Below are 23,168 nucleotides of genomic sequence, written 5' to 3' on the forward strand. Positions count from 1 at the left end.
AGGGGGGCGAGGGACCCTTAACAAGGGGCAGGAGCCACTTCCGGAAAGAGGCGGGAGGGGAGGAGCTGTTTACATGGCAACGGGGGCAGGAGGGAGGGCGTGGGTGACCTGTAACCATGGCAATGGGGGCAAGAGGGAACCGTTTCCATGGCAACGGGGGCAAGCTGGAGGGGTGGGTGACCTGTAACCATGGCAATGGGGGCAAGAGGGAACCGTTTCCATGGCAACAGGGGCAAGATGGAGGTGCAGGGACCTCTAACCTTGGCAATAGGGAGCCGTGTCTGTGGCAACGGGGGGGCAGGATGGTGTGTGTGTGTGTGTGGGGGGGTTTGCAGGGGTGCTGTCTCTTTTCCAAGGGGGAGTGAGGTGGGGCCCAGGGGAGGTGCTGGGTGTGTCTCCCTGGCAACACAGGGAGGTTGCCAGGGGAGAGGAAGGGGATGTTGGGAAGGGATCGTGGGGGGGCTTTAAGGTGGAGGTCCCTGGGGGCATGAAGGTAGGGGGGATGGGAAGCAGGAGGGGCCTAGCATGGAAGTGGAGGGGGGTTAGGGGGGAGAAGGATGGCAGAGTGGAGGGGGGATGTGGGGGAGGATGGGGGCCATGGCTGAGATGAGGGGGGCCATGGGGGAAGAGGGCATGGCTGAGTGGGCACAGCTGGACCCAGGGTTATGCCCCCTCTGCCTCTGGGGCCTCTCATCCCCCCGCCCCACCCAGCAGTTCCCGGCAGCAGGGAGTCGTGTGGCAGAGCCCGCCAGCTAGGCACCGGCCAGAGCCGAGGGGGTGCTGAAGGCCGCGCTGAGCCCCTCACCCTGGGGGAAGCCGCCCCCTGCCAGTCTGAGGCCGCCACCTTGCCAGCGGGTAAGAAGGCCGAGGGTCTGCCCCACAGAGAAAGGAGTGGGTGGATGGCACGCCCCTGCAATCCGTACGGACCCCACTGCTGTGCCAGGGGGCCTGTGCAACCAGGAGCAGGGCTTGGAGGAGGGGGTTCCCCTTGCAGCTAGTCCTGCCCCCAATGCCAGGGCTGACCCTACAACCCATTTATCAGACCCCGCTACAGGCCATGCCTCCCACCCCAGGCCCTTTCCCACAGCCAGCGGGCTGGGATCGGGGCTCAGAGCGCAGCACGGGTGGCAGCGCGTGGGCATGTGGATCCAGAGAATGCAGGGTGGCAGGGCCGGGGATATGGAGCTGGGGCAGGCAGCGAGCGAGGCCGGGGTCGTACCAAGCAGACACCATGTTTCCATAGAGATTTTTATTGCTTTTCTTACATATGAAAAGTGGAATAAAAACCATTCAATTAAAAAAAAAATCCATATATACACCCACATCCCATGCAATTCACTGCCAAAGTACAGAAATCCTGCCTCACTGCAAAGGGGAGAGTGGGTCCCCACACACCCCAGGCCCCACAGGGGGTATAGGAAAAAGGACGTCACCCCACGGCACGTCCCTTTAAGGCACTGCTGAGTGGGATGCGTGGGGTATTTAAATCCCCACCCTGCGTGTTCGTTTCACACCACCGAGGAAGCCGCTGGCGGTGAGGGATGGGAAAACGTGACTGTCCAAGGCCAAACACCTCAGTTATTTTTAAACAGCTGCTGAGTTTTTTGGGGGGCTGCGTGCGGCTGGTGAGGGTGACTCACCGCCGGCCCTTATCTGCACACGCAGCTCTGCAGGCCGCACGTGACGATTGCTTCACCCAGCTTCCTGCGTGGTGGGGGAGTGATGCAGGCCCAGAGGAGGGCCCCCCGCCCGCCCGCAGTGGGGCTGTGGCTCACGCCAAGCTCTTGGGGGCAGTGAACAAAAGCTTAGAGCGGCATCGCTCTGGCCAGCCCTTTTGGGGTGCCCCCCTCGCCCACCCACCCCACGCAGGCCCTTCAAATGCAAACAAAGCTAGGAATATATTATCTCCTCTACAATATATTACTCTCCCATACATTCGTGCCCAGCCCCCTGACCGGGAACAGGGCTCCTGACACCCCCCAGAAGAGGGGGTGAGGTAGCAGCCTCCAGTGTAAACTCATTAGAATCCATGCAAGTCCCAGGGCCCAGGCACAGTAGGACCAGGGAAACTGAATCGCTGGGGGGGGGGGGGGGGGGGGGTAGTAGATGCCAGCCCCGGGGATTCCTGGCCATGGGGGACAACCCAGTGACTGCCGTCCTACATGGTGCCACTGCTGGGCGGAGTGGGCCCCCAAGGGGCCTGCTGCCCTGCAATCCAGGGGGGAGAGTGGGGGGGGGAACCCAGAAAGTCAAACTGAACAGGACAGGCACCTCCTCCTCAGGCAGGGAGGGGGGGGTGGGGCAGAGCCTCCCACCCCCCGAGATGGCCTCGCTTCCCAGTCTCCTCCCAGCACGGGGGGTTCCCCGCGCTCAGGGCTCCATCACCTGTCCCATGAAGAGGATGGCACCTGGGGGGGCAGAGAACAGGGGGTGAGTGGGTGGGGGAGTCAGGATGGTCACAGCTGGCCCCCTCCCAACCCTGCCTGCCCCACTGCTCTCTCCTTCCCTCCCCATAGGCCAGAGGGCGCAGTCCCCGTCCCCCCCCCAAGCTGTGCAGCATGGAGCCCATGGCCCATCCTCTGACAGCTGGGACAGGGCAGCAGCATGCCAGGGTGGATGGGCCCCATGGCCGAGCCCCCCCCTGTGATTCCTCAACTGGGCTGGGCTCTCTCCCCGGCCCTGGGAGGGGAGTGGGGGCTGGTGGGTTAGAGCAGGGGGCTGGGAGCCAGGACGCCTGGGTTCTCTCCCTGGCTCAGGGAGGGGAGCGGGGTCTAGCTGTTCAGGACACGGGGCTGACCCTCACCTGTGGGGTTGTGCCGCACCACGAAGAGGAAGGGCCGGTCCATGATGATCTCCAGGGGGGCCATCCGTGCGTAGACGATGGCAGCTGGAAGAAAGGAACTGGACGTCACCCCCGGGAGTCGGCTGGGCTGTCCCGCTAACAGGACTGCGAGATGTCAGCCCCACCCACCCGGGGCCACACCGCTCAGTGCCCCCATGGGATGGGTCATGGCAGACTAGAGGGGTTCTCCGGCTGGGCCCCGCTGCACCCCCTGGCTGGCGAGCTCAGGCAAAGCCACGGGACAGGGAGCTCCCAGGCCAGCCCCCAGTGCACCCCCGGTACGCCTTCGACCGCTCACCTGTGGGCAGAGGAGGCTTTGGTGCCGCTCTCATTCACCTCAATCTTCACCTTCTGCAGGGCCTGGGCCACGTACAGCGACTCCTCGGCTGAGAGAGAGAGAGAGAGAGCGCGCCATGAGCCTGCGGTCTCCACTGCCCAGCGGCCGAGAGACGAGGCACAGGCAGGTAGGAGACAGAGCGGGCGGCGGGGGCATCCCCACGCGGGGCGAGGCCCTCACCTGACAGGCTGGTGAAGTCCGCGGCGCTGGGGTTAAAGACGTCCCTCACGCCCAGCTGCTGCAGGGGCTGGCGCAGGTCGGATTCGCTCTCCAGGGAGAACCTGTAGGGGGGGTGAAGAAGGGGCTCAGTGGGAGGGGAGAAACAGCTGCAGCCCCCGTTGTCTGCCCCAGGGGTGTGGGCACAGAAAACCCCATGAAGTACGACATCGGCACCAGGGCTTCATCTAGTGCCCTGCTGCAGAAATAGAACCCAGGAGTCCTGGCTCCCAGCCCCCCTGCTCTAACCCCCCACTCCCCTCCCAGAGCCAGGGAGAGAACCCAGGAGTCCTGGCTCCCAGCCCCCCCAGCTCTAACCCCCCAGCCCCCACTCCCCTCCCAGAGCTGGGGAGAGAACCCAGGAGTCCTGGCTTGAGGACAAGGGGGCGCAGGTTCTCACTTGGGAAGCACGAGCTGCCGGGGCACTTGGGTCATGTTCGTCTTCCACTTGCCCACCAGCTGGGCGTCGAGAACCCGGGTCAGGGCAGCCAGGGGCACCTCTCGGCGGTAGGGGGCGGCGATGAGCATGCTGAGCGTGTCCCCGTGGTACGGCAGCTCCACCACGTCGTAGTCCACTCGGTCCGGGGTGAGGAACTCGCCTGCACGGAGCAGGGAGAGACGGGGTTTAACAGGTCAGGCCCGCCCCCAGACTGGGTGTGTGTGTGTGTAATTCTTCCCCCTTCCTTGGGGAGTGGATGGAGAGGTTGGAGACCCACCAACCACCCTCTCCCTTGCCCCCAGCAGGGGGCGCCACTCACCGTAGTTGAACTTGGCCGTCTGCTCCATCATGGGCACCACCACGCTGCTCCCGTCCGACTTGTGGAAGATGCGCTGGCGCGTGGCCGCCTCCGGGAAAGGCAGCTTCCAGAGCCCCTTGAAATACACAGCGTTCACCAGCACCAGGCGGGTCAGGTCGTCCACGGTGCCCGGCCCCAGGAAGTCACTGATCATCCCTGGAACCATGGGTGGGAGGGTGGTTTCAGAGGGCAATGGAACCCAGGAGTCCTGACTCCCAACCCCCCCCGCTCTAACCCACCAGCCCCCACTCCCCTCCCAGAGCCGGGGAGAGAACCCAGGCGTCCCAGCCGCTCACCGTGGGTGCTGTCCTTGACCCAGTCGTTGATGATGAAGCGAGCCCCGCTCGCCCTCCGTGAAGTTGACCTGTTTGACGGTCTGGCGGAAGGCGCGGGCGAACGTCTTCATGAACCCGGGGGCCAGCCCCAGGTCGCGCTGCACGAAGAGCGCGTCGGCAACGTCCACCTTGTCCTGGTTCTTCGGGGCCGTCAGCTCCTTGCGCAGCCACCGCAGGGCCTGGGGGATGCCCCGCTCTGCAGGGGAGGCATGGCTTGTCAGGGCAACGAAGGGTTAATGCTATGAAGGGGTCCCTTGCCCAGTGTGGAGACGGGGCAGGGCAGCGGGTTACCCAGGGACCCCTTGCCCGGCGCTGAGATGCGCCCACCTCTGGGGCGGGGTGGCTGGTTACCCAGGGACCCCTCACCCGGCACTGAGATGCGCCCACCTCTGGGGCGGGGCGGCTGGTTACCCAGGGACCCCTCGTCCGGCGCTGAGATGCAGCCACCTCTGGGGCGAGGCGGCCGGTTACACAGGGACCTCTCGCCCGGCGTGGAGATGTGGCCACCTCTGAGGCAGGGCAGCGGGTTACCCAGGGACCCCTCGCCCGGCGCGGAGATGCAGCCTCCTCTGGGGCGAGGCAGCCGGTTACACAGGGACCTCTTGCCCGGCGTGGAGATGCGGCCACCTCTGGGGCAGGGCAGCTGGCTACACAGGGGCCCACTAGCACCATGCTGAGGCATTTTGCCCAGCACTGACTGTTGGGGAGAGCGCCCCCTCCTAAGGTGCCCAGACAGCAAGTGTGAAAAATCAGGACAGGGGGTGGGGAGTAATAGGAGCGTATACAAGAAAAAGACCCCAAAATCAGGACTGTCCCTGTAAAATCGGGACATCTGGTCACCCTACCCCCTCCCCAGCCCCTTACCATGGACCCCGTACTCCATGGCTGCCTTGATCTGACTCCGGCTCTCCCCGGCAGCCGCCATCTGCAGCATGGCCAGTACAGAGGCCACCCCAAAAGGGGAGAAGGCCACGTTACGATCCGGGGACACCTTGGCCACCTCCTGGAAAACCTTCACCCCAAAGTCGGCAGAGAGCTGGGCCACGCGGGAGCCGGTGGGGTGGCGCAGAGGGTCGGCCACACACAGGAGGGCCATGCCGGCCAGAACCACTAGTGGGAGCTGCATCCTAGAGGGAGAAAGCAGGAAGGGTTAGAAAAGAACCCAGGAGTCCTGGCTCCCAGCCCCCCTGCTCTGACCCACCAGCCCCCCACTCCCCTCCCAGAGCCAGGGAGAGAACCCAGGAGTCCTGGCTCCCAGCCCCCCCTGCTCTAACCCACCAGCCCCCACTCCCCTCCCAGAGCCGGGGAGAGAACCCAGGAGTCCTGGCTCCCAGCCCCCCCTGCTCTAACCCACCAGCCCCCACTCCCCTCCCAGAGCCGGGGAGAGAACCCAGGCGTCCTGGCTCCCAGCCCCCCCCCTGCTCTAACCCACCAGCCCCCACTCCCCTCCCAGAGCCGGGGAGAGAACCCAGGCGTCCTGGCTCCCAGCCCCCCCTGCTCTAACCCACCAGCCCCCACTCCCCTCCCAGAGCCGGGGAGAGAACCCAGGCGTCCTGGCTCCCAGCCCCCCCTGCTCTAACCCACCAGCCCCCACTCCCCTCCCAGAGCCGGGGAGAGAACCCAGGCGTCCTGGCTCCCAGCCCCCCCTGCTCTAACCACCAGCCCCCACTCCCCTCCCAGAGCCGGGGTGGAACAGCAGCGCCCAGTGGCACCTCTACCAGCCCCCCCTACAAACAGCCCATGGTTCCCCCTAAGCCCCCCGCTGCAGTGGGGCAGCTCCCTCCCGCAGCCAGGGCCCCCCCAACCCCGGGCCGATTCCAGCCTGGACACCCCGCCATCCCCGAAGCAGGGACTCTCCAAGGGCGCACGCCCCGGGCCGGCTCCAGGGAGCCCGGAGCCCGGCCCCCGGGGGTGGGGTGGGGGGGTGGCCGCTCCCCCCATGCGCTGTCCTCACCTGGAGACGTGCCGGGCCCTGGAGGTTTGTGCCGAGCACCCCGGTCCCGCCGCCTTATATGCGCTCCCCGTGCGCCCAGAGCGCAGGAAGCCGGCATGAACTCATCCCTCCGCACCCCGCCTCCTCCTCCCTCTGCGGGGGGGGGGGGACACTCCTCCGCGGCTGCAGTCCCCGGGTCCTAGCGCCTGCCCTCTTGACGGGGGGGGAGAGGCAATGCGGGGGGGTTGGGGTTCCTGTCCTGTCCCCCTCCCCTCCCCAGGGGCGGTGGTGTCAGGCGTGGCCCTGTGCCCCGAGGGGCTCACCGTGGGCCCCGGGCACGCCCCCCCACCGTCCTCACCAGGGGAGTGCGGTCCCCCCCAAGGTAAAGGGGGGGGCTGAGTCCCTGTTGCTGCCCCCAGTGCACAGTGCCCCCTCCTGTTACCCCCCCGTGCATATCCCCCCTTGCTGCCAGGTCTGGCCACTGGTACCCGCGCCAGGGCTAGGCTGCGGGCTGTGTGTGTGTGTGTGTGTGTGTGTGTGGAGCTGGGGGACGTTGCTATGGGGAAGCTCTGGAACAAAATAAACAAAAAGCCTGTCTCAGCAGGGTGTGTGTGTGTGTGTGTGCGCGCATGTCAGACAGGCCTGTTTTGGCATGGGGTATGTTTGTGTTTGTGTGTGTGTCAGACAGGCCTGTCTCAGCAGGGTGTGCGTGTGTCAGACAGGCCTGTTTTGGCAGGGTGTGTGTGTGTGTGTCAGACAGGCCTGTCTCGGCAGTGTGTGTGTGTGAGAGACAGGCCTGTTTTGGCATGGGCTGTGTGTGTGTGTTTGTGTGTATGTCAGACAGGCCTGTTTTGGCAGGGTGTGCATCAGACAGGCCTATCTCGGCAGTGTGTGTGTGAGAGAGATAGGCCTCTTTTGGCATGGGCTGTGTGTGTGTGTGTGTGTGTCAGACAGGCCTGTCTCGGCAGGGTGTGTGTGAGAGAGACAGGCCTGTTTTGGCATGGTGTGTGTGTGTGTGTCTGTCAGACAGGCCTGTCTTGGCAGTGTGTGTGTGTGAGAGACAGGCCTGTTTTGGCATGGGCTGTGTGTGTGTGTTTGTGTGTGTGTCAGACAGGCCTGTTTTGGCAGGGGTGTGTGTGAGAGAGACAGGCCTGTTTTGGCATGGGCTGTGTGTGTGTGTGTGTGTGTGTCAGACAGGCCTGTTTTGGCAGGGTGTGAGTCAGACAGGCCTATCTCGGCAGTGTGTGTGTGAGAGAGACAGGTCTCTTTTGGCATGGTGTGTGTGTGTGTGTGTCAGACAGGCCTGTCTTGGCAGGGTGTGTCAGACAGGCCATGTCTCACGGGGGGGTGTCTATCAGAAAGCTGTGTGTGTGAGGGATGTGCGCTGGGGCAGATGCAGTGTCTGCCTGGGGAGGTTCTGTGTGTGGGGTGAACGTTTGTTTCTACAGGGAGGATTGTGAACTTGGGTGCAGAGGTGTGTGTCAGACAGGCCTGTGTGTGGCTGGGTGTATCCGTGTGCGTGTGTGTGTGTGTGTGTATCTGGGTGTCTCTGTGTGAGTGTGTGTGTGTGTGGCTGGGTTTCTCCATGTGCGTGCGTGTGTGTGTGGCTGGGTGTCTCCGTGTGTGTGTGTGTGTGGCTGGGTGTCTCTGTGTGTGTATGTGTGTCGGGGTGTCTCCGTGTGTGTGTGTGGCTGGGTGTGTCCGTGTGCGTGTGTGTGTGTCGGGGTGTCTCCGTGTGTGTGTGTGTGGGGGGGGGCTCTGGGTGTCCCAGCCCAGGGCAGCGTGAAACAGGGTCCAGACGAAGGGGGCGGGGGGGCTCATGGGAACATCCCCACATCCTTTCCCCCCCCAGCCCTGCTGACCCCCCCCTTACAACCTCATCCTGCATGGCCCCCCTGCCCCAGTCCGGAGTCGCTCTGAGCTCCAATGGCCTCCCAGCTCCCCCCTCCAGCTTAGCAGCTGCATGGACCCTGCCCCGCCCTGAATAGCCGGGGGGGCTGTGAGCTTCGGGGGGCTTCCCCCCAAGGGAGCGTCACGCCCCCTCCCACCGATCTGCCCCACCCCCTGTCATGGATGAAACCACTGTCCCCCCAATGACCCCCCCGGGATTTCCCCCCCCCCCGCCGCAGGGCTGATGTCAGACCCTGTGGGGTAACAGGGAGGCTGCCCGTGGCCACATTTCGCAAAGGGGCCGGAAGGTTGGCAAAGACTGGGAGGAACACGCGGGGGGGGGGGAAAGTGGCCGGGGTGGTGTGGGGGACATGAACCGGGCAGGGGGCTGGGGGGAGGGCGTGACTCCCAGCTTCTATTTCTGCCCTTGGCTACAGCCCACTTCCAAAAATAGCCCTTGGTTTTCACTTCCCTGGATGAGAAACTCACAGCCTAGCCCCCACTCCTCTCCCGGACACCTGGGTTCCACCCAGCTGGGCGGGGAGTGGGGTCTAGGGGTTAGAGCTGGGGGGTTGGGGCTGGGAGCCAGGACTCCTGGGTTCTCTCCCCAGCTCTGGGAGGGGAGGGGGGGGCTGGTGGGTTAGAGCAGGGGGGCTGGGAGCCAGGACTCCTGGGTTCTCTCCCCGGCTCTGGGAGGGGAGTGGGGGATGGTGGGTTAGAGCAGGGGGGGGCTGGAAGCCAGGACTCCTGGGTTCTCTCTCCAGCTCTGGGAGGGAAGTGGGGGCTGGTGGGTCAGAGCAGGGGGGGCTGGGAGCCAGGACTCCTGGGTTCTCTCCCTGGCTCTGGAGGGGAGTGGGGTCTAGTGGTTAGAGCACGGGGGCTGGGAGCCAGGACTCCTGGGTTCTCTCCCCGGCGCTGGGAGGGGAGTGGGGGCTGGTGGTTAGAGCAGGGGGGCTGGGAGCCAGGGACTCCTGGGTTCTCTCTCCAGCTCTGGGAGGGGAGTGGGGGGCTGGTGGGTCAGAGCAGGGGGGGCTGGGAGCCAGGACTCCTGGGTTCTCTCTCCGGCTCTGGGAGGGGAGTGGGGGCTGGTGGGTCAGAGCAGGGAGGGCTGGGAACCAGGACTCCTGGGTTCTCTCTCCGGCTCTGGGAGGGGAGTGGGGGCTGGTGGGTCAGAGCGGGGGGGCTGGGAGCCAGGACTCCTGGGTTCTCTCCCCGGCTCTGGGAGGGGAGTGGGGTCTAGTGGTTAGAGCAGGGGGGCTGGGAGCCAGGACTCCTGGGTTCTCTCTCCGGCTCTGGGAGGGGAGTGGGGGCTGGTGGGTCAGAGCAGGGGGGGCTGGGAGCCAGGACTCCTGGGTTTCTCTCTCCGGCTCTGGGAGGGGAGTGGGGGCTGGTGGGTCAGAGCAGGGGGGGCTGGGAGCCAGGACTCCTGGGTTCTCTCTCCGGCTCTAGGAGGGGAGTGGGGGCTGGTGGGTCAGAGCAGGGGGGGCTGGGAGCCAGGACTCCTGGGTTCTCTAACCGGCTCTGGGAGGGGAGTGGGGCTGGGGGTCACTGACAGCAGCAGGGGGGGCTGTGGGGGTGGGGGCACAGCAGGCCTTGGCACTCGAAGTCGGATCCCCGTTTGCGGGGGCTGCTGGGGCCTTGGGGACCAGGCTGGATTCAAGCACCCCCTGGCAGCCGGCCCCGGCCGCAGCGAGATGGGGACCAGCTGTGAGAGGCCCAGGGCTGGCGTGGGCAGCAGGCACGGGGCTCTCAGGCCTGAGTCACAGCTGTGGGGCGAGGCGGGGGTCAGAGACCCCCAAACCACAGCCCCGACCCACCCCCACATCTGTACACAGCCCCGCCCTCGCCCCCACAGTGCAGCAGACAGAAGGGGGCCCTGTGCCTCCTAGTTCTCAGCGGGCCCATGGGGGAGCCAGTCCCCAGGGCTCTCTGGGGGGCAGTGTGGAAGGGGAGGGGTCCAGCCCCTGGAATAAGGCTGGAGCTGGGGGCCCGCCGGGGCAGGGGGGCTGGGAATTTGAGGGTGCCAGGGGCCAGCTCTAACTCAGGAGCCGGGGGGACAAGGCCCGGGGGCAGCCTGGGGCATGGAGCTGCCCCCCCCAGCTGCCCCCACCCCGTAACAAACCTGGTGCTCCCCATTCTCTCAGTCTGGCAGACCCCCCCCATGCCTGCCCCTTGCTTCTGCCCCCCCAACCAGACCTGTGATGGATCCGGGGGTGGGGTGGGGGCAAACGGTCAACACAGAGCTGGTCAGGGCGACTCTAGGTAACATCCCACCAGAGGGAGAGGGAAAGAACCCAGGCGTCCGGGTTCCCAGCCCCCCCTGCTCTAACCCACCAGCCCCCATGCCCCGCTCCCACAGCCGGGGAGAGAACCCAGGAGTCCTGGCTCCCAGCACCCCCTGCTCTAACCCACCAGCCCCCACTCCCCTCCCAGAGCCGGGGAGAGAACCCAGGTGTCCAGGATCCCAGCCCCCTCATTCTAACCAGGGCCGGCTCTGGCTTTTTTTTGCCGCCCCAGGCAAAAAAGCCTCCGGCCGCCCCCGCCCCCGCGGAGGGGGGCGGAGCCGGGGGGGGCGGCGAGCCCCGGCGGGGGCTCCGCTCTCCCGCCGGGGGGAGGGCGGCGGGGGGGGAGGGCGGCGAGCCCCGGCGGGGGCTCCGCTCTCCCCCCGGCGGCCGGGAGGAGGGCGCCGGAGGGGAGGGCGGCCGGAGCCCTGGGAGGAGGGCGGCGAGCCCCGGCGGGGGCTCGGCTCTCCCCCCGGCGGCCAGAGCGCCGGGGGCAGGGCGGCGAGAGGGCGGCGAGCCCCGGCTGGGGCTCGGCTCTCCCCCCGGCGGCCGGGGGCAGGGCGCCGGAGGGGAGGGCGGCCGGAGCCCTGGGAGGAGGGCGGCGAGCCCCGGCGGGGGCTCGGCTCTCCCCCCGGCGGCCAGAGCGCCGGGGGCAGGGCGGCGAGAGGGCGGCGAGCCCCGGCTGGGGCTCCGCTCTCCACCCCGGCGGCCGGGGGCAGGGCGCCGGAGGGGAGGACGGCGAGCCCCGGCGGGGGCTCCGCTCTCCCCCCGGCGGCCAGAGCGCAGGGTGGCGAGCCCCGGTAGGCAGGGGGCTCAGGAGGGGGGTTCAGGGGGCAGGAGGTTCAGGGGGAGGGGAGTTCGGGGGGTGGGAGGTTCAGGGGGGCTCAGGAGTGGGGTTCAGGGGGTGGGAGGTTCGGGGGGCTCAGGAGGGGGGTTCAGGGGGGTGGGGGGCTGAGGGGGGTCAGGAGGTTCAGGGGGTAGGCAGCCGGGGGGAGGGCGCGGGGGGGAGGGCGGCCAGAGCGCCGGGGGAGGGCGGCGAGCCCGGCTGTGGTCCCGCTCTCCCCGGCGGCCCGAGCGCCGCGCCGCCCCCCTCCACGTGCCGCCCCAAGCACCAGCTTGGTTGCCTGGTGCCTGGAGCCGGCCCTGATTCTAACCCACCAGCCCCCACACCCCTCCAGGGGCTGGGGAGAGAACCCAGGAGTCCTGGCTCCCAGCCCCCCCTGCACTAACCCCCAAGCCCCCACTCCTCTCCCAGTGCCGGGGAGAGAACCCAGGCGTCCGGGTTCCCAGCCCCCCCGTTCTAACCCACCAGCCCCCACTTCCCTCCCAGAGCCGGGGAGAGAACCCAGGAGTCCTGGTTCCCAGCCCCCCGGAGGCTGAGGACTCTGTGTACGCTGGGTGACTGGACGAGGGGGGGCGACCGGCAGAACATTCCATCCCAGCCACTCACCAGCCAGACCCCCCGGCCAGGGTCTCCCCACAGTGACCAGGGCTGAGCCGGCATTCCTGACCCACGCGCTCAGAGCCTGGGCCTGGGCCGGGACGGGAGCCTAGTGGTTAGAGCAGGGGGGCTGGGAGCCAGGACTCCTGGGTTCTCTCCTGGCTCTGGGAGGGGAATGGGGGCCGGTAGTTAGTGCCGGGAGCGGCTCTGGGGCTGGGCTGGATCCAAACCCCAAACCCCAGAACTATTTCCGCCTCTGACGGTGCTGCGGGGGGGGGGGGGGGGTGCAGTGGAATCCCTCGAACATCAAGAACTTTCCATGTGCCCGGGAACATGTTTTGGGAGCTAAAAATAGGCGGCGAGGCCGTTCCATCGGGGCCAGGCTACGGCGGGACCCACCGAGCCAGTGACCCATTCCCTGCCCTCCACAGCCAGCCTGGCCCCCAGCCCGGGGCCGATCAGAGCCGGCGCCCCCTGGAGGACACCGCAGGCCAGCCCCGGTCCGTGGGGTTCCCCTTCGGTAACCGCGGAAGTGGCCAGGAAGCTGGGGGGGAGGTGGGGGAGGAAACAGGTGATGTGGGGTGTGCGCTGGGGGGAGGACACCAACCCGGAAAAAACAGCTCCCCGCGGCCCGGAGACGCTGACCCATAGCAGCCCCCCCCCCCCCCGAGCAGCTGGCCCGGGGATCCCCAGCCTGGCGTTCCCTGGAAGCGGGGGGCGGGGGGAAGTCTGGAACCGGCTTCTGGGAAACCGCTGAGCGGTTAGCCAGGCCAGGCTTGTGGCGGGCGGGGGGGGGGGGGGGAGTGGGGTCAAGGGGGTCACTGGGGGGGCAGCAGGGTCAGGGTGGAGCTGGGAAGGGGGTGCTGCTGGAGCAGCAAGGTTGGGGAGTCGGGGGGGTAAGGCCAACCGAGACACCCCTGGGGGGGCCAGGAGGAGGGTCTGCAAAGACGTGCCCCCCGACTGCCCTGACAGCACCCCCCATGCCTGCCCTGCCCCCCCATTCCCAGACACCCCATGTCCCCACAACTCCCCAGCCGGGCTCCCGCCCCCCTGCCCCAGGGCATGGAGCCAGCCGGATCCATGGGGCTGTTTACCCAGCCGGGGAGTCAGGATCCGTGGGCAGGGCTGGCAGGTCAATATTGATCCAGAGGGCGAGCCTGGCGCAGTCACCGGGGATGGGGGCAGGGGCCCAGACACCCATACGGCTGAGGCCAGGGCCTCGGGGGGCGGGGGAGCAGTGGGGTGGGAGCCAGGACTCCTGGGTTCTCCCCCTGGCTGCTGGGGGGAGGGGGTTAGTTCGCCCCCACACTTTCCCTGCACGCTCAGCCGGATGAGCCAGCCGTTACTCACGGTGGCTCCGGGCGCCCACGGTCTCGCCTCCACTCACGGCCACATCACCCGCCGCTGCCAGACGGAGCCTGGGGGCGCCCCAGGCCGGGGGGGTCTCACAGCGGGCGTGGGAGTCTGCACCCCCCGTTCCTCTCCCCTGGGTCTGTGCAGCGCCCGGCCCCATGGGGCCCTGATCTCACCTGGGTCTGGGCGGCGCCCGGCCCCACGGAGCCCCGATCTCGGCCGGGTCTGGGAGGCGCCCGGCCCCACGGGGTCCCGAGCCGTGGGGCCAGATGGCAGCCGGCGCCCCCTAGAGGGGACAGGCCCCTGCCCCATTGGCGCGGCGTGAATCAGAATGAAATTCCCCGCGAGGGGCCGGGTGGGAATTCCCGGCGCAGGGATGGGTCACGTCACGGGCGCGCGGTTCCCGACTCAGTGCCCCCCACCCCCCGTTAGCTCATCTCCCGGCCAGACACCGACTCTGGTTTCCTCTCCCCGGTGGAGACGCTTCCTGCCGGGCACCGCGCCAGAGCCAGACGCTGGGAGCTGCCAGCGGCCTTTCCCCAAGAACCCAGGTGTCCGGGGGGCGGGGACAGAGGGACCGCAGCACCCGTGGTGTTTGCACCCTCCGGCTCCAAGGGGGCGTCTCCGGTCCTGGGTGTGTTCCCCAAATCTGCAGCTCCCGGAGTCACGGGAACCGGGCCTCGCTCCGCGGTCAGACAGAGAGGCCCTTTCTCGCCCCGCGCGGCGCGGGGAAAAGCTGGGGGACATAGCGCCGAGATCGGGGAGCGTGTGTGTGGGGGGTTGTCACAGCCAAATCCTTCAGCGGGGCAGGGTCGGGGGTCAGAAATTGTCCTTAAAAATCACTGGGGTTTCGTCCCCCAAACCCTGATGCGTTGGGGTTTGGGTTTGGGCACCGGGACATTTGCAGCGGAAACCCAGTATTTTGGGGCCAAAATGCTCCTGAAAGCTCTGTCCCCCCCCCCGCCGAGCAGGGGGGGGTCTGTCCCTGGGGGAGGGGCCAGCGCCCCAGGGAGTCACGGAGCAGGCTGGTCTGTGCCGAGGGGCCACGCCGGGGGACAGGCGGGGCGGGGGGGGGGCACGTGCCTGTCCAGGAGCCCTGGGGCTGGGGGGGGTTGGCCCGTCGCAGATAGACGGACGTCCAGACGGCCCCCAGCACAGGGACAGAGCCCCACACACCTCCGCCCCCCCATCTCCCACCCTTCCCTGCCCCACATCCCTCCTCCGCCCCCATCTCCACACCCTTCCCTGCCCCACATCCCTCCTCCTCACCCTTCCCCTGCCCCACATCCCTCCTCCGCCCCCATCTCCTCACACTTCCCCGCCCCATCCTTCCTCCACCCCACATGTCCTCACCCTTCCCCTGCCCCACATCCCTCCTCCACCCCCCATCTCCCCACCCTTCCCTGCCCTACATCCCTCTTCCTCACCCCATCTCCTCACCCTTCCCCTGCCCCACATCCCTCCTCCACCCTCCCTCTCCTCACCCTTCCCCATGTCCCTCCTCCGCCCCCATCTCCTCAGCCTTCCCTGCCCCACATCCCTCCTTCAACCCCCCATCTCCTCACCCTTCCCTGCCCCACATCCCTCCTCCGCCCCACATCTCCTCACCCTTCCCCTGCCCCACGTCCCTCCTCCTCACCCTTCCCCTGCCCCACATCCCTCCTCCACCCTCCGTCTCCTCACCCTTCCCTGCCCCACATCCCTCCTCCGCCCCCATCTCCTCACCGTTCCCTGCTCCACGTCCCTCCTCCGCCCCCCCATCTCCCCACCCTTCCCTGCCCCACATCCCTCCTCCGCCCCATCTCCCCACCCTTTCCTGCCCCACGTCCCTCCTCCGCCCCCATCTCCTCACCCTTCCTGCCCCATGTCCCTCCTCCACCCCACATGTCCTCACCCTTCCCCTGCCCCACATCCCTCCTCCACCCCCATCTCCTCACCCTTCCCTGCCCCACATCCCTCCTCCACCCCAGCCCCTTCCCTGGGCCCTTCCCAGCACGTGGCCGCCGACGTGACCCAGGCGCAGGGGCAGAGGCCAGGCCCACGCTCGGCTCCCAGCTGCTGAGTCACGTCCCCCGAGCCGAGTGCGAGTCGGGGGCTGAGTCACGGTTCCCAGCGCGGGCCAATGCCAGGCTCAGCTGGGCTGGGCTGGGCGCCTGCCCCCGAACCCCCCTCCTGAGCCCCCCTGAACCTCCCACCCCCTGAACCCCCCTCCTGAGCCCCCCTGAACCTCCCACCCCCTGAACCCCCCTCCTGAGGCCCTCGAACCCTCCTCCCCCAGAACCTCCTGCCCCCTGCCCCCTCCTGAACCACCCTGAACCACCCTCCTGAGCCCCCCTGAACCTCCTGACCCCCCTCAGCCCCCCACCCCCCTGAACTGCCCCCCTGAACCTCCTGACCCCCCTCAGCCCCCCACCCCCTGAACCCCCCCTCCTGAGCCCCCCGAACCTCCCACCCCCTGAACCCCACTCCTGAGCCCCCTGAACCTCCCACCCCCGAAATCCCCTCCCCCTGAACCTCCTGCCCCCTGAACCCCCTCCTGAGCCCCCCTGAACCTCCCACCCCCCAAACTCCCCTCCCCCTGAACCTCCTGCCCCCTGAACCCCCCTCCTGAGCCCCCCTGAACTTCCCACCCCCTGAACCCCCCTCCTGAGGCCCTCGAACCCTCCTCCCCCAGAACCTCCTGCCCCCTGCCCCCCCCTGAACCACCCTCCTGAGCCCCCTGAACCTCCTGACCCCCCTCAGCCCTCCACCCCTCTGAACCGCCCCCCTCAGCCCCCTGACCCCCCTCAGCCCCCCACCCCCCTGAACCGCCCCCCTGAACCTCCTGACCCCCCTCAGCCCCCCACCCCCCTGAACCCCCCTCCTGAGCCCCCCGAACCTCCCACCCCCTGAACCCCACTCCTGAGCCCCCCTGAACCTCCCACCCCCCGAACTCCCCTCCCCCTGAACCTCCTGCCCCCTGAACCCCCCTCCTGAGCCCCCCTGAACCTCCCACCCCCCCAAACTCCCCTCCCCCTGAACCTCCTGCCCCCTGAACCCCCCTCCTGAGCCCCCTGAACCTCCTGACCCCCCCATCCCCCCAAACTCCCCTCCCCCTGAACCTCCTGCCCCCTGAACCCCTCCTCCTGAGCCCCCCTGAACCTCCTGACCCCCCTCAGCCCCCCACCCCCCTGAACCCCCCTCCTGAGCCCCCCCGAACCTCCCACCCCGTGAACCCCCCTCCTGAGGCCCCTGAACCCTCCCTCCCCCAGAACCTCCTGCCCCCTGAACCCCCCCCTGAGCCCCCCACCCCCCCGAACTCCCCTCCCCCTGAACCTCCTGCCCCCTAAACCCCCCTCCTGAGCCCCCTGAACCTCCTGAGCCCCCCACCGCCCCGAACTCCCCTCCCCCAGAACCTCCTGCCCCCTGCCCCCTCCTGAGCCCCCCTGAACCTCCTGACCCCCCTCAGCCCCCACCCCCCTGAACCCCCCTCCTGAGTCCCCCACCTCCTGAGCCCCCCACCTCCTCCTGAGCTCCCCTGCCCCCTCCCAAGACCCCTGCCCCACTTCCTGCAGCCCAGCCCCTCAATTGCCCCCCATAAAGTCCCAAGCTCTCTGCCCCCTTGTGGCCTGAGCCCAGCCCCCAACCTGCTCCCTGCAGCCTGTTGCCCCTCCCCCCTCGTGGCCTGATCCCACCCCCCAACTGATCTGCCCCCTGCTGGCCCCCCGCCCGCCCCCAGCACAGAGTCACCAGCTCCAGAATAAAATCCATCTCTTTATTAGTGGGTCGTTCTGGTTTTACACCGCGAGACACAGGGCGGGTGGGACAGACAGACAGCCCCCCTGCCCGCCATCGGTGCCCCCCTCCGAGACCCAGCCGCAGCAGGGCAACTCCCCCTGCCCCGGCCAAGCCCCTCACACCCAGCCCCACTGAGACGCCACCGCTCCAGGGCACCAGGGGGCGGGTGCCAGGACCCCAGCCCTCGCGGAGGGGGGGGTTGCCCGGGGTTTGGGGGTCTTCCCCGATAGCCCCCGAGGCAGGAGCCTCGGGGGGGGATCTGCCCTGGATGACATGGGGGGGGGGCAGGGCACGGTCTGTGGCACGGGGACCCGGGGGGTGGAGAGAAAGTGGGCTGGCCTGAGGGGGCAGGGATGGGGGTCTGCCCCCCCACCTCCTTTCCTGGGACCCTGCCCAGAAAAATGCCAGGCTGAGCCAGGAGGGGGCACTGTGCCGCCCCGGGGGCCACAAACCAGCCTGGCATGCGCACAACAGGGCAATCCCTCGCACACTCAGCCACAAGCATGGCACACACGGGTGCACGCTCAGCACACATTCACATGTGTGTGCTCACACTGACACTAACACACTCATTGCAGACACACAGACACTCCTCAAATACTCCCACTCACAGATCACACAGACACACTAATGCACGCACTGACACACACAAACTAATGCACTAACACACACACACACTAATGCATGCACTAACGCACACAAACACACACTAATGCACGCACTGACACACACTAATGCACGCACTAACATACACACAAACACACACACACTAATGCACACAAACACACACAAACACTAATGCACGTACAAACACACAAAAACACGAATGCATGCACAACCACACACACACTAATGCATGCACTAACACACACACTAACACACACTAATGCATGCACACACACTAATGCATGCACTAACACACTAATGCACACACTAACATACACACAAACACACACACTTATGCACGCACTGACACACACACATACTAATGCACGCACTAACACACACACTAATGCACCCATACACATACTAATGCACGCACTAACACACACACACACACAAACAAACACACACACTAATGCATGGACTAACACACACAAACACACTAATACATGCATTGACACACACACACACTAATGCACGCACTAACACACACACAAACACATTAATGCACGCACTAACACACACACTAATGCACACACTGACACAAACACTAATGCACGCAATGACACACACAAACACACAAACAATGCATGCACTAACACACAAACACACACACTAACACACACAAACGCATACACTGATACACACATAAATGCACTCACTGAGACACACACACACACACAGTAATGCATGCATTGACACACACAAACTAATGCACACACACACACAAACACACTAATGCATGCACTAACACACACACTAATGCACACACTGACACACACACTAATGCACGCAATGACACACACAAACATACACATTAATGCATGCACTAACACACAAACGCATGCACTGATACACACACAAATGCACTCACTGAGACACACACACACACTAATGCACACACACACACTAATGCACGCACTAACACACACTAATTCACACACTGACACACACACACTAATGCACGCAATGACACACACAAACACACACACTAATGCATGCACTAACACACAAACACATGCACTGATACACACACAAATGCACACACTGATACACACACACACACTAATGCATGCACCAACACAAACTAATGCACACATCCACACACACACACTCTTCTCAGCTCCCCCGTCCCCGTGCTCCCCCCGCTCACTGACCCGGGTACTGGATGTGGAAGACGTGGACGGTGCCGTTGCTCAGTGCCACGGCGAAGTGCCCGTCCCCGGTGACGGTGGCCACCCGGGCTCTCTCGATGCCGTGCCGGGTGGTGAGGAAGGGCCCCAGCGCCTCCCCGCCCGGGCCGAACGCCATCACCTTGTTCAGCTCCCGCAGGGCCACGTAGAAATGGCCCCTGTCGTCGGCGCAGACAGCCCCTGGCTGGCACCGCTCCAGCCGCTCCTCGCCCAGCTCCGCCAGCAGCTGCCCATGCCCGTCAAACGCCACCACGCTGCGCCGGTGCCAGTCCGAGGCCACGTAGCGCCCACGCCGCCCGGCCACGAACACCATGGCCAGACGGTCGTGCCCGTCCGGGAAAATCTTCTCCACCAGCTCCCCCCGAGCGTCATAGACCTCCAGGTGCCCCGCCACGCTCACCGCCACGGCGTCACCCCCCTCCGCCGCCGGCGTGATGGCATGGCTGGCCTGGGTGGGGCGCAGGGCCTTCTGCCAGACCAGGGCGCCGTCCCGCTCCGCCAGGTAGAGCCGGGACCCGGCGGTGTAGGCCACCCGGCTGCCCACAGCCGCCACGCTGCAGGGGGCCGCGCCGCCGTGCACCGGGACGGCGCCCCGGAAGTCCCCCTGCAGTGAGAAGCGCTTGAGGCTGCAGTTCTCCTCGTCGGCCAGGAGCAGCTCCCTGGGGCCCAGGGGGCAAAGCCCCGTGATCCGGGGCCGATGCTTGTCCCCGGGGACCCGCACCGAGAAGCTGCAGGAGAAGCGGGCGGTGGGGGGCGGCCGGCACGACGGTGGATCTGCGGCAGGGGCCGGCAGCTCCAGGGCAGCGGCCGGCGGCCCCAGGGCAGAGGCCAGTGGCTCCGGGGAAGGGGCCGGCGGCTCCGGGGAAGGGGGGTCATGCTGGGCCCTGTCCTCCCCTCGGCCCTCCAGCTCGGCCTCGCCCAGGTCCAGCTGGAAGAGGCTGCTCAGGTTCTGGAGATCGGCGCGGACGACCAGCCGGGGGCGCGGCCCCCCAAGCGGCTCCCAGCGGAAGCCCTGGAGCCGGCTGAGCCGCTGGGTGATCAAGGCCTCCAGCGAGACGATCTCCACTGGCCGGCCCAGGGCCAGTACCTTGCGGGCGACGTCGGCCGTGCTGCGGGCCAGCTGCTCCTGCAGCTCCAGCTCGGTCCGGAGCAGGCCGGCCACCTTCTCGCGCCCTTCCACGTGACGCCGCAGGGCGGCCAGCACCTCCTCCTGCTGGGCCAGCAGGCGCTGGGCCGCGTCAGCGCAGGCGCGCTTCACCACGTCCCGCAGGCCGGCTTCGTGCCGCTGCAGCTGCTCCAGCTCCTCCTCCAGCGCCGCCCGCCCCTGGGCCACCCGCCCCCCCGTCTCCTCCACGCCGGCCAGCAGCTCGGCTACCAGGGGCCGCCGGGCCTCGGCCGCCTCCTCCAGCGTCTCACAGGGGTGCTCCAGGTGCGGGCCCAGCCGGCACTCCCGGCAGATGGGGCCGGCGCAGGGCCGGCAGAGGAAGCGCAGCTCCTCGGCCGGGTGCTCGGGGCACCGCACGGCCTGGCGCTGCCGGATCTCCTCGTCGTATTCCCCGGAGAGGTAGCCCTGCAGGCTCACCAGCCGGTGGGCGTGGGTGAGCCGGGAGCAGCGGTGCCCGGCAGCGCAGGCCTGGCACAGGCTGTCGGCACAGTCCAGGCAGTGGGAGACGGCTGGGCGGCCGCCCTCCTGCCCGATCAGCGGGCACAGGGCGCAGGTCAGCCCCACCTCACCCACCGGCCGCACCAGCTCCAGCAGCCCGTTGACAAAGAAGTTGGTCTTGAGGCCGGTCACTCCCTGCGGCAGGGACACGTCCTCCCGGCACTCGGGGCACCGCAGCCCCGGCCCGTCGCCCAGCAGCCCCTCCAGGCAGCCCTGGCAGTAGGTGTGCAGGCAGGGCAGGATCTTGGGCCGGCGCAGCTGCTCCAGGCAGATGGGGCAGGTCAGGAAGTCGGTGGCGATCGCGTCCGAGAGGGATGGGGCGTCCGAGGCCATGACGCCACGGCAAAGGACGGGGGGGGGGGGGGGTCGTACCCGCGGGGCCCAGACACCAGCAGAGAGACAGCGGCAGGGAGTCTGCTGGAAGCACCTAGGATGGGTAGAGGGAGGTTACGGGACTCGGAACCAGGGCTCCTGGGTTCTCTCCTCGGCTCTGGGAGGGGAGTGGGGGCTGGTGGGTTAGAGCAGGGGGGGCTGGGAGCCAGGACTCCTGGGTTCTCTCCCCGGCTCCGGGAGGGGAGTGGGGGCTGGTGGGTTAGAGCAGGGGGGGCTGGGAGCCAGGACTCCTGGGTTCTCTCCCCAGCGCTGGGAGGGGAGTGGGGGCTGGTGGTTAGAGCAGGGGGGCTGGGAGCCAGGACTCCTGGGTTCTCTCCCCGGCGCTGGGAGGGGAGTGGGGGCTGGTGGTTAGAGCAGGGGGGGCTGGGAGCCAGGACTCCTGGGTTCTCTCCTGGCTCTGGGAGGGGAGTGGGGCTGTTGGGTGCAGCAGAGGCTCCAGCTCTGTTTGCGGTGGGGTGGGGTGGGGGGTGTCGGGGGGAGCCCTGGGGGAGATGCGGCTGGGCCTGTGGGGGGCCGGGGGGGGGTTACCTTAGCCCGGGGGGGTTCTGGCCTCTCGGCTCCGAGCTGCAGGTGTCACAGCAGAGAAACGAAAGTGAAACCTGGGCCCAGGGGCCGGGCTCTGCCTGGGGCTGGTGTTTCTTTCCCTTAGATCCCCCCAACCCGCATGGGAGAGCGACCCCTGGGCTGCCAAACACCAGCCCCCCAGCTCCCAGCCCCTCCCTCCATGGCTCCCAGCCCCCCCCCCCCCCCGGCCCTGCACAGCCCACCCCAACCCCTCCCCCAGCTCCCAGCCCCTCCCTCCATGGCTCCCAGCCCCCCCCCCCCGCCCTGCACAGCCCACCCCAACCCCTCCCCCAGCTCCCAGCCCCTCCCTCCATGGCTCCCAGCCCCCCCCCCGCCCTGCACAGCCCACCCCAACCCCTCCCCCAGCTCCCAGCCCCTCCCTCCATGGCTCCCAGCCCCCCCCCGCCCTGCACAGCCCACCCCAACCCCTCCCCCAGCTCCCAGCCCCCCCCCACCCTGCACAGCCCACCCCAACCCCTCCCCAGCTCCCAGCCCCTCCCTCCATGGCTCCCAGTGCCCTACACAGCCCCAGAAATCCACCCCTCCCCCCAGCTCCCAGCCCCCCCCCCCCGCCCTGCACAGCCCACCCCAACCCCTCCCCCAGCTCCCAACCCCTCCCTCCATGGCTCCCAGCCCCCCCCCCCGCCCTGCACAGCCCACCCCAACCCCTCCCCAGCTCCCAGCCCCTCCCTCCATGGCTCCCAGTGCCCTACACAGCCCCAGAAATCCACCCCTCCCCCCAGCTCCCAGCCCCCCCCCCGCCCTGCACAGCCCACCCCAACCCCTCCCCCAGCTCCCAGCCCCTCCCTCCATGGCTCCCAGCCCCCCCCCCGCCCTGCACAGCCCACCCCAACCCCTCCCCCAGCTCCCAGCCCCTCCCTCCATGGCTCCCAGCCCCCCCCCCCCGGCCCTGCACAGCCCACCCCAACCCCTCCCCCAGCTCCCAGCCCCCCCCCGCCCTGCACAGCCCACCCCAACCCCTCCCCCAGCTCCCAGCCCCCCCCCCACCCTGCACAGCCCACCCCAACCCCTCCCCAGCTCCCAGCCCCTCCCTCCATGGCTCCCAGCCCCCCCCCCGGCCCTGCACAGCCCACCCCAACCCCTCCCCCAGCTCCCAGCCCCCCCCCCGGCCCTGCACAGCCCACCCCAACCCCTCCCCCAGCTCCCAGCCCCCCCCCGCCCTGCACAGCCCCCCCCAACCCCTCCCCCAGCTCCCAGCCCACCCCCCACCCTGCACAGCCCACCCCAACCCCTCCCCAGCTCCCAGCCCCTCCCTCCATGGCTCCCAGCCCCCCCCCGGCCCTGCACAGCCCACCCCAACCCCTCCCCCAGCTCCCAGCCCCCCCCCCGGCCCTGCACAGCCCACCCCAACCCCTCCCCCAGCTCCCAGCCCCTCCCTCCATGGCTCCCAGCCCCCCCCCCCGGCCCTGCACAGCCCACCCCAACCCCTCCCCCAGCTCCCAGCCCCCCCCCACCCTGCACAGCCCAC

General features: G+C 67.8%; 2 protein-coding genes across 2 annotated transcripts; both read right to left on the minus strand.

Annotated features, from left to right (window-relative positions):
- Nucleotides 1-2,370: 2,370 nt before the first annotated feature.
- Nucleotides 2,371-5,476, minus strand: SERPINE1 (serpin family E member 1). Its single transcript, XM_065416971.1, is given in 9 exon segments — nt 2,371-2,408; nt 2,804-2,901; nt 3,141-3,228; nt 3,360-3,460; nt 3,796-3,994; nt 4,154-4,348; nt 4,489-4,531; nt 4,533-4,723; nt 5,392-5,476. Coding segments are annotated over 9 exon segments (1,023 nt in total). The 5' UTR covers nt 5,462-5,476.
- Nucleotides 5,477-19,015: 13,539 nt separating this feature from the next.
- Nucleotides 19,016-21,055, minus strand: TRIM56 (tripartite motif containing 56). Its single transcript, XM_065416968.1, has one exon. The coding sequence runs from the start codon at nt 21,053-21,055 to the stop codon at nt 19,016-19,018; it is 2,040 nt and encodes a 679-aa protein (XP_065273040.1).
- Nucleotides 21,056-23,168: the final 2,113 nt, after the last annotated feature.

Source organism: Emys orbicularis, chromosome 15, assembly GCF_028017835.1.
Source record: "Emys orbicularis isolate rEmyOrb1 chromosome 15, rEmyOrb1.hap1, whole genome shotgun sequence".
NCBI classification, from domain to species: domain Eukaryota; kingdom Metazoa; phylum Chordata; order Testudines; family Emydidae; genus Emys; species Emys orbicularis.

Excerpts from the sequence above, each read along its gene's own strand:
- TRIM56 (XM_065416968.1), bottom strand. The coding sequence starts at position 21,055 with ATGGCCTCGGACGCCCCATCCCTCTCGGACGCGATCGCCACCGACTTC.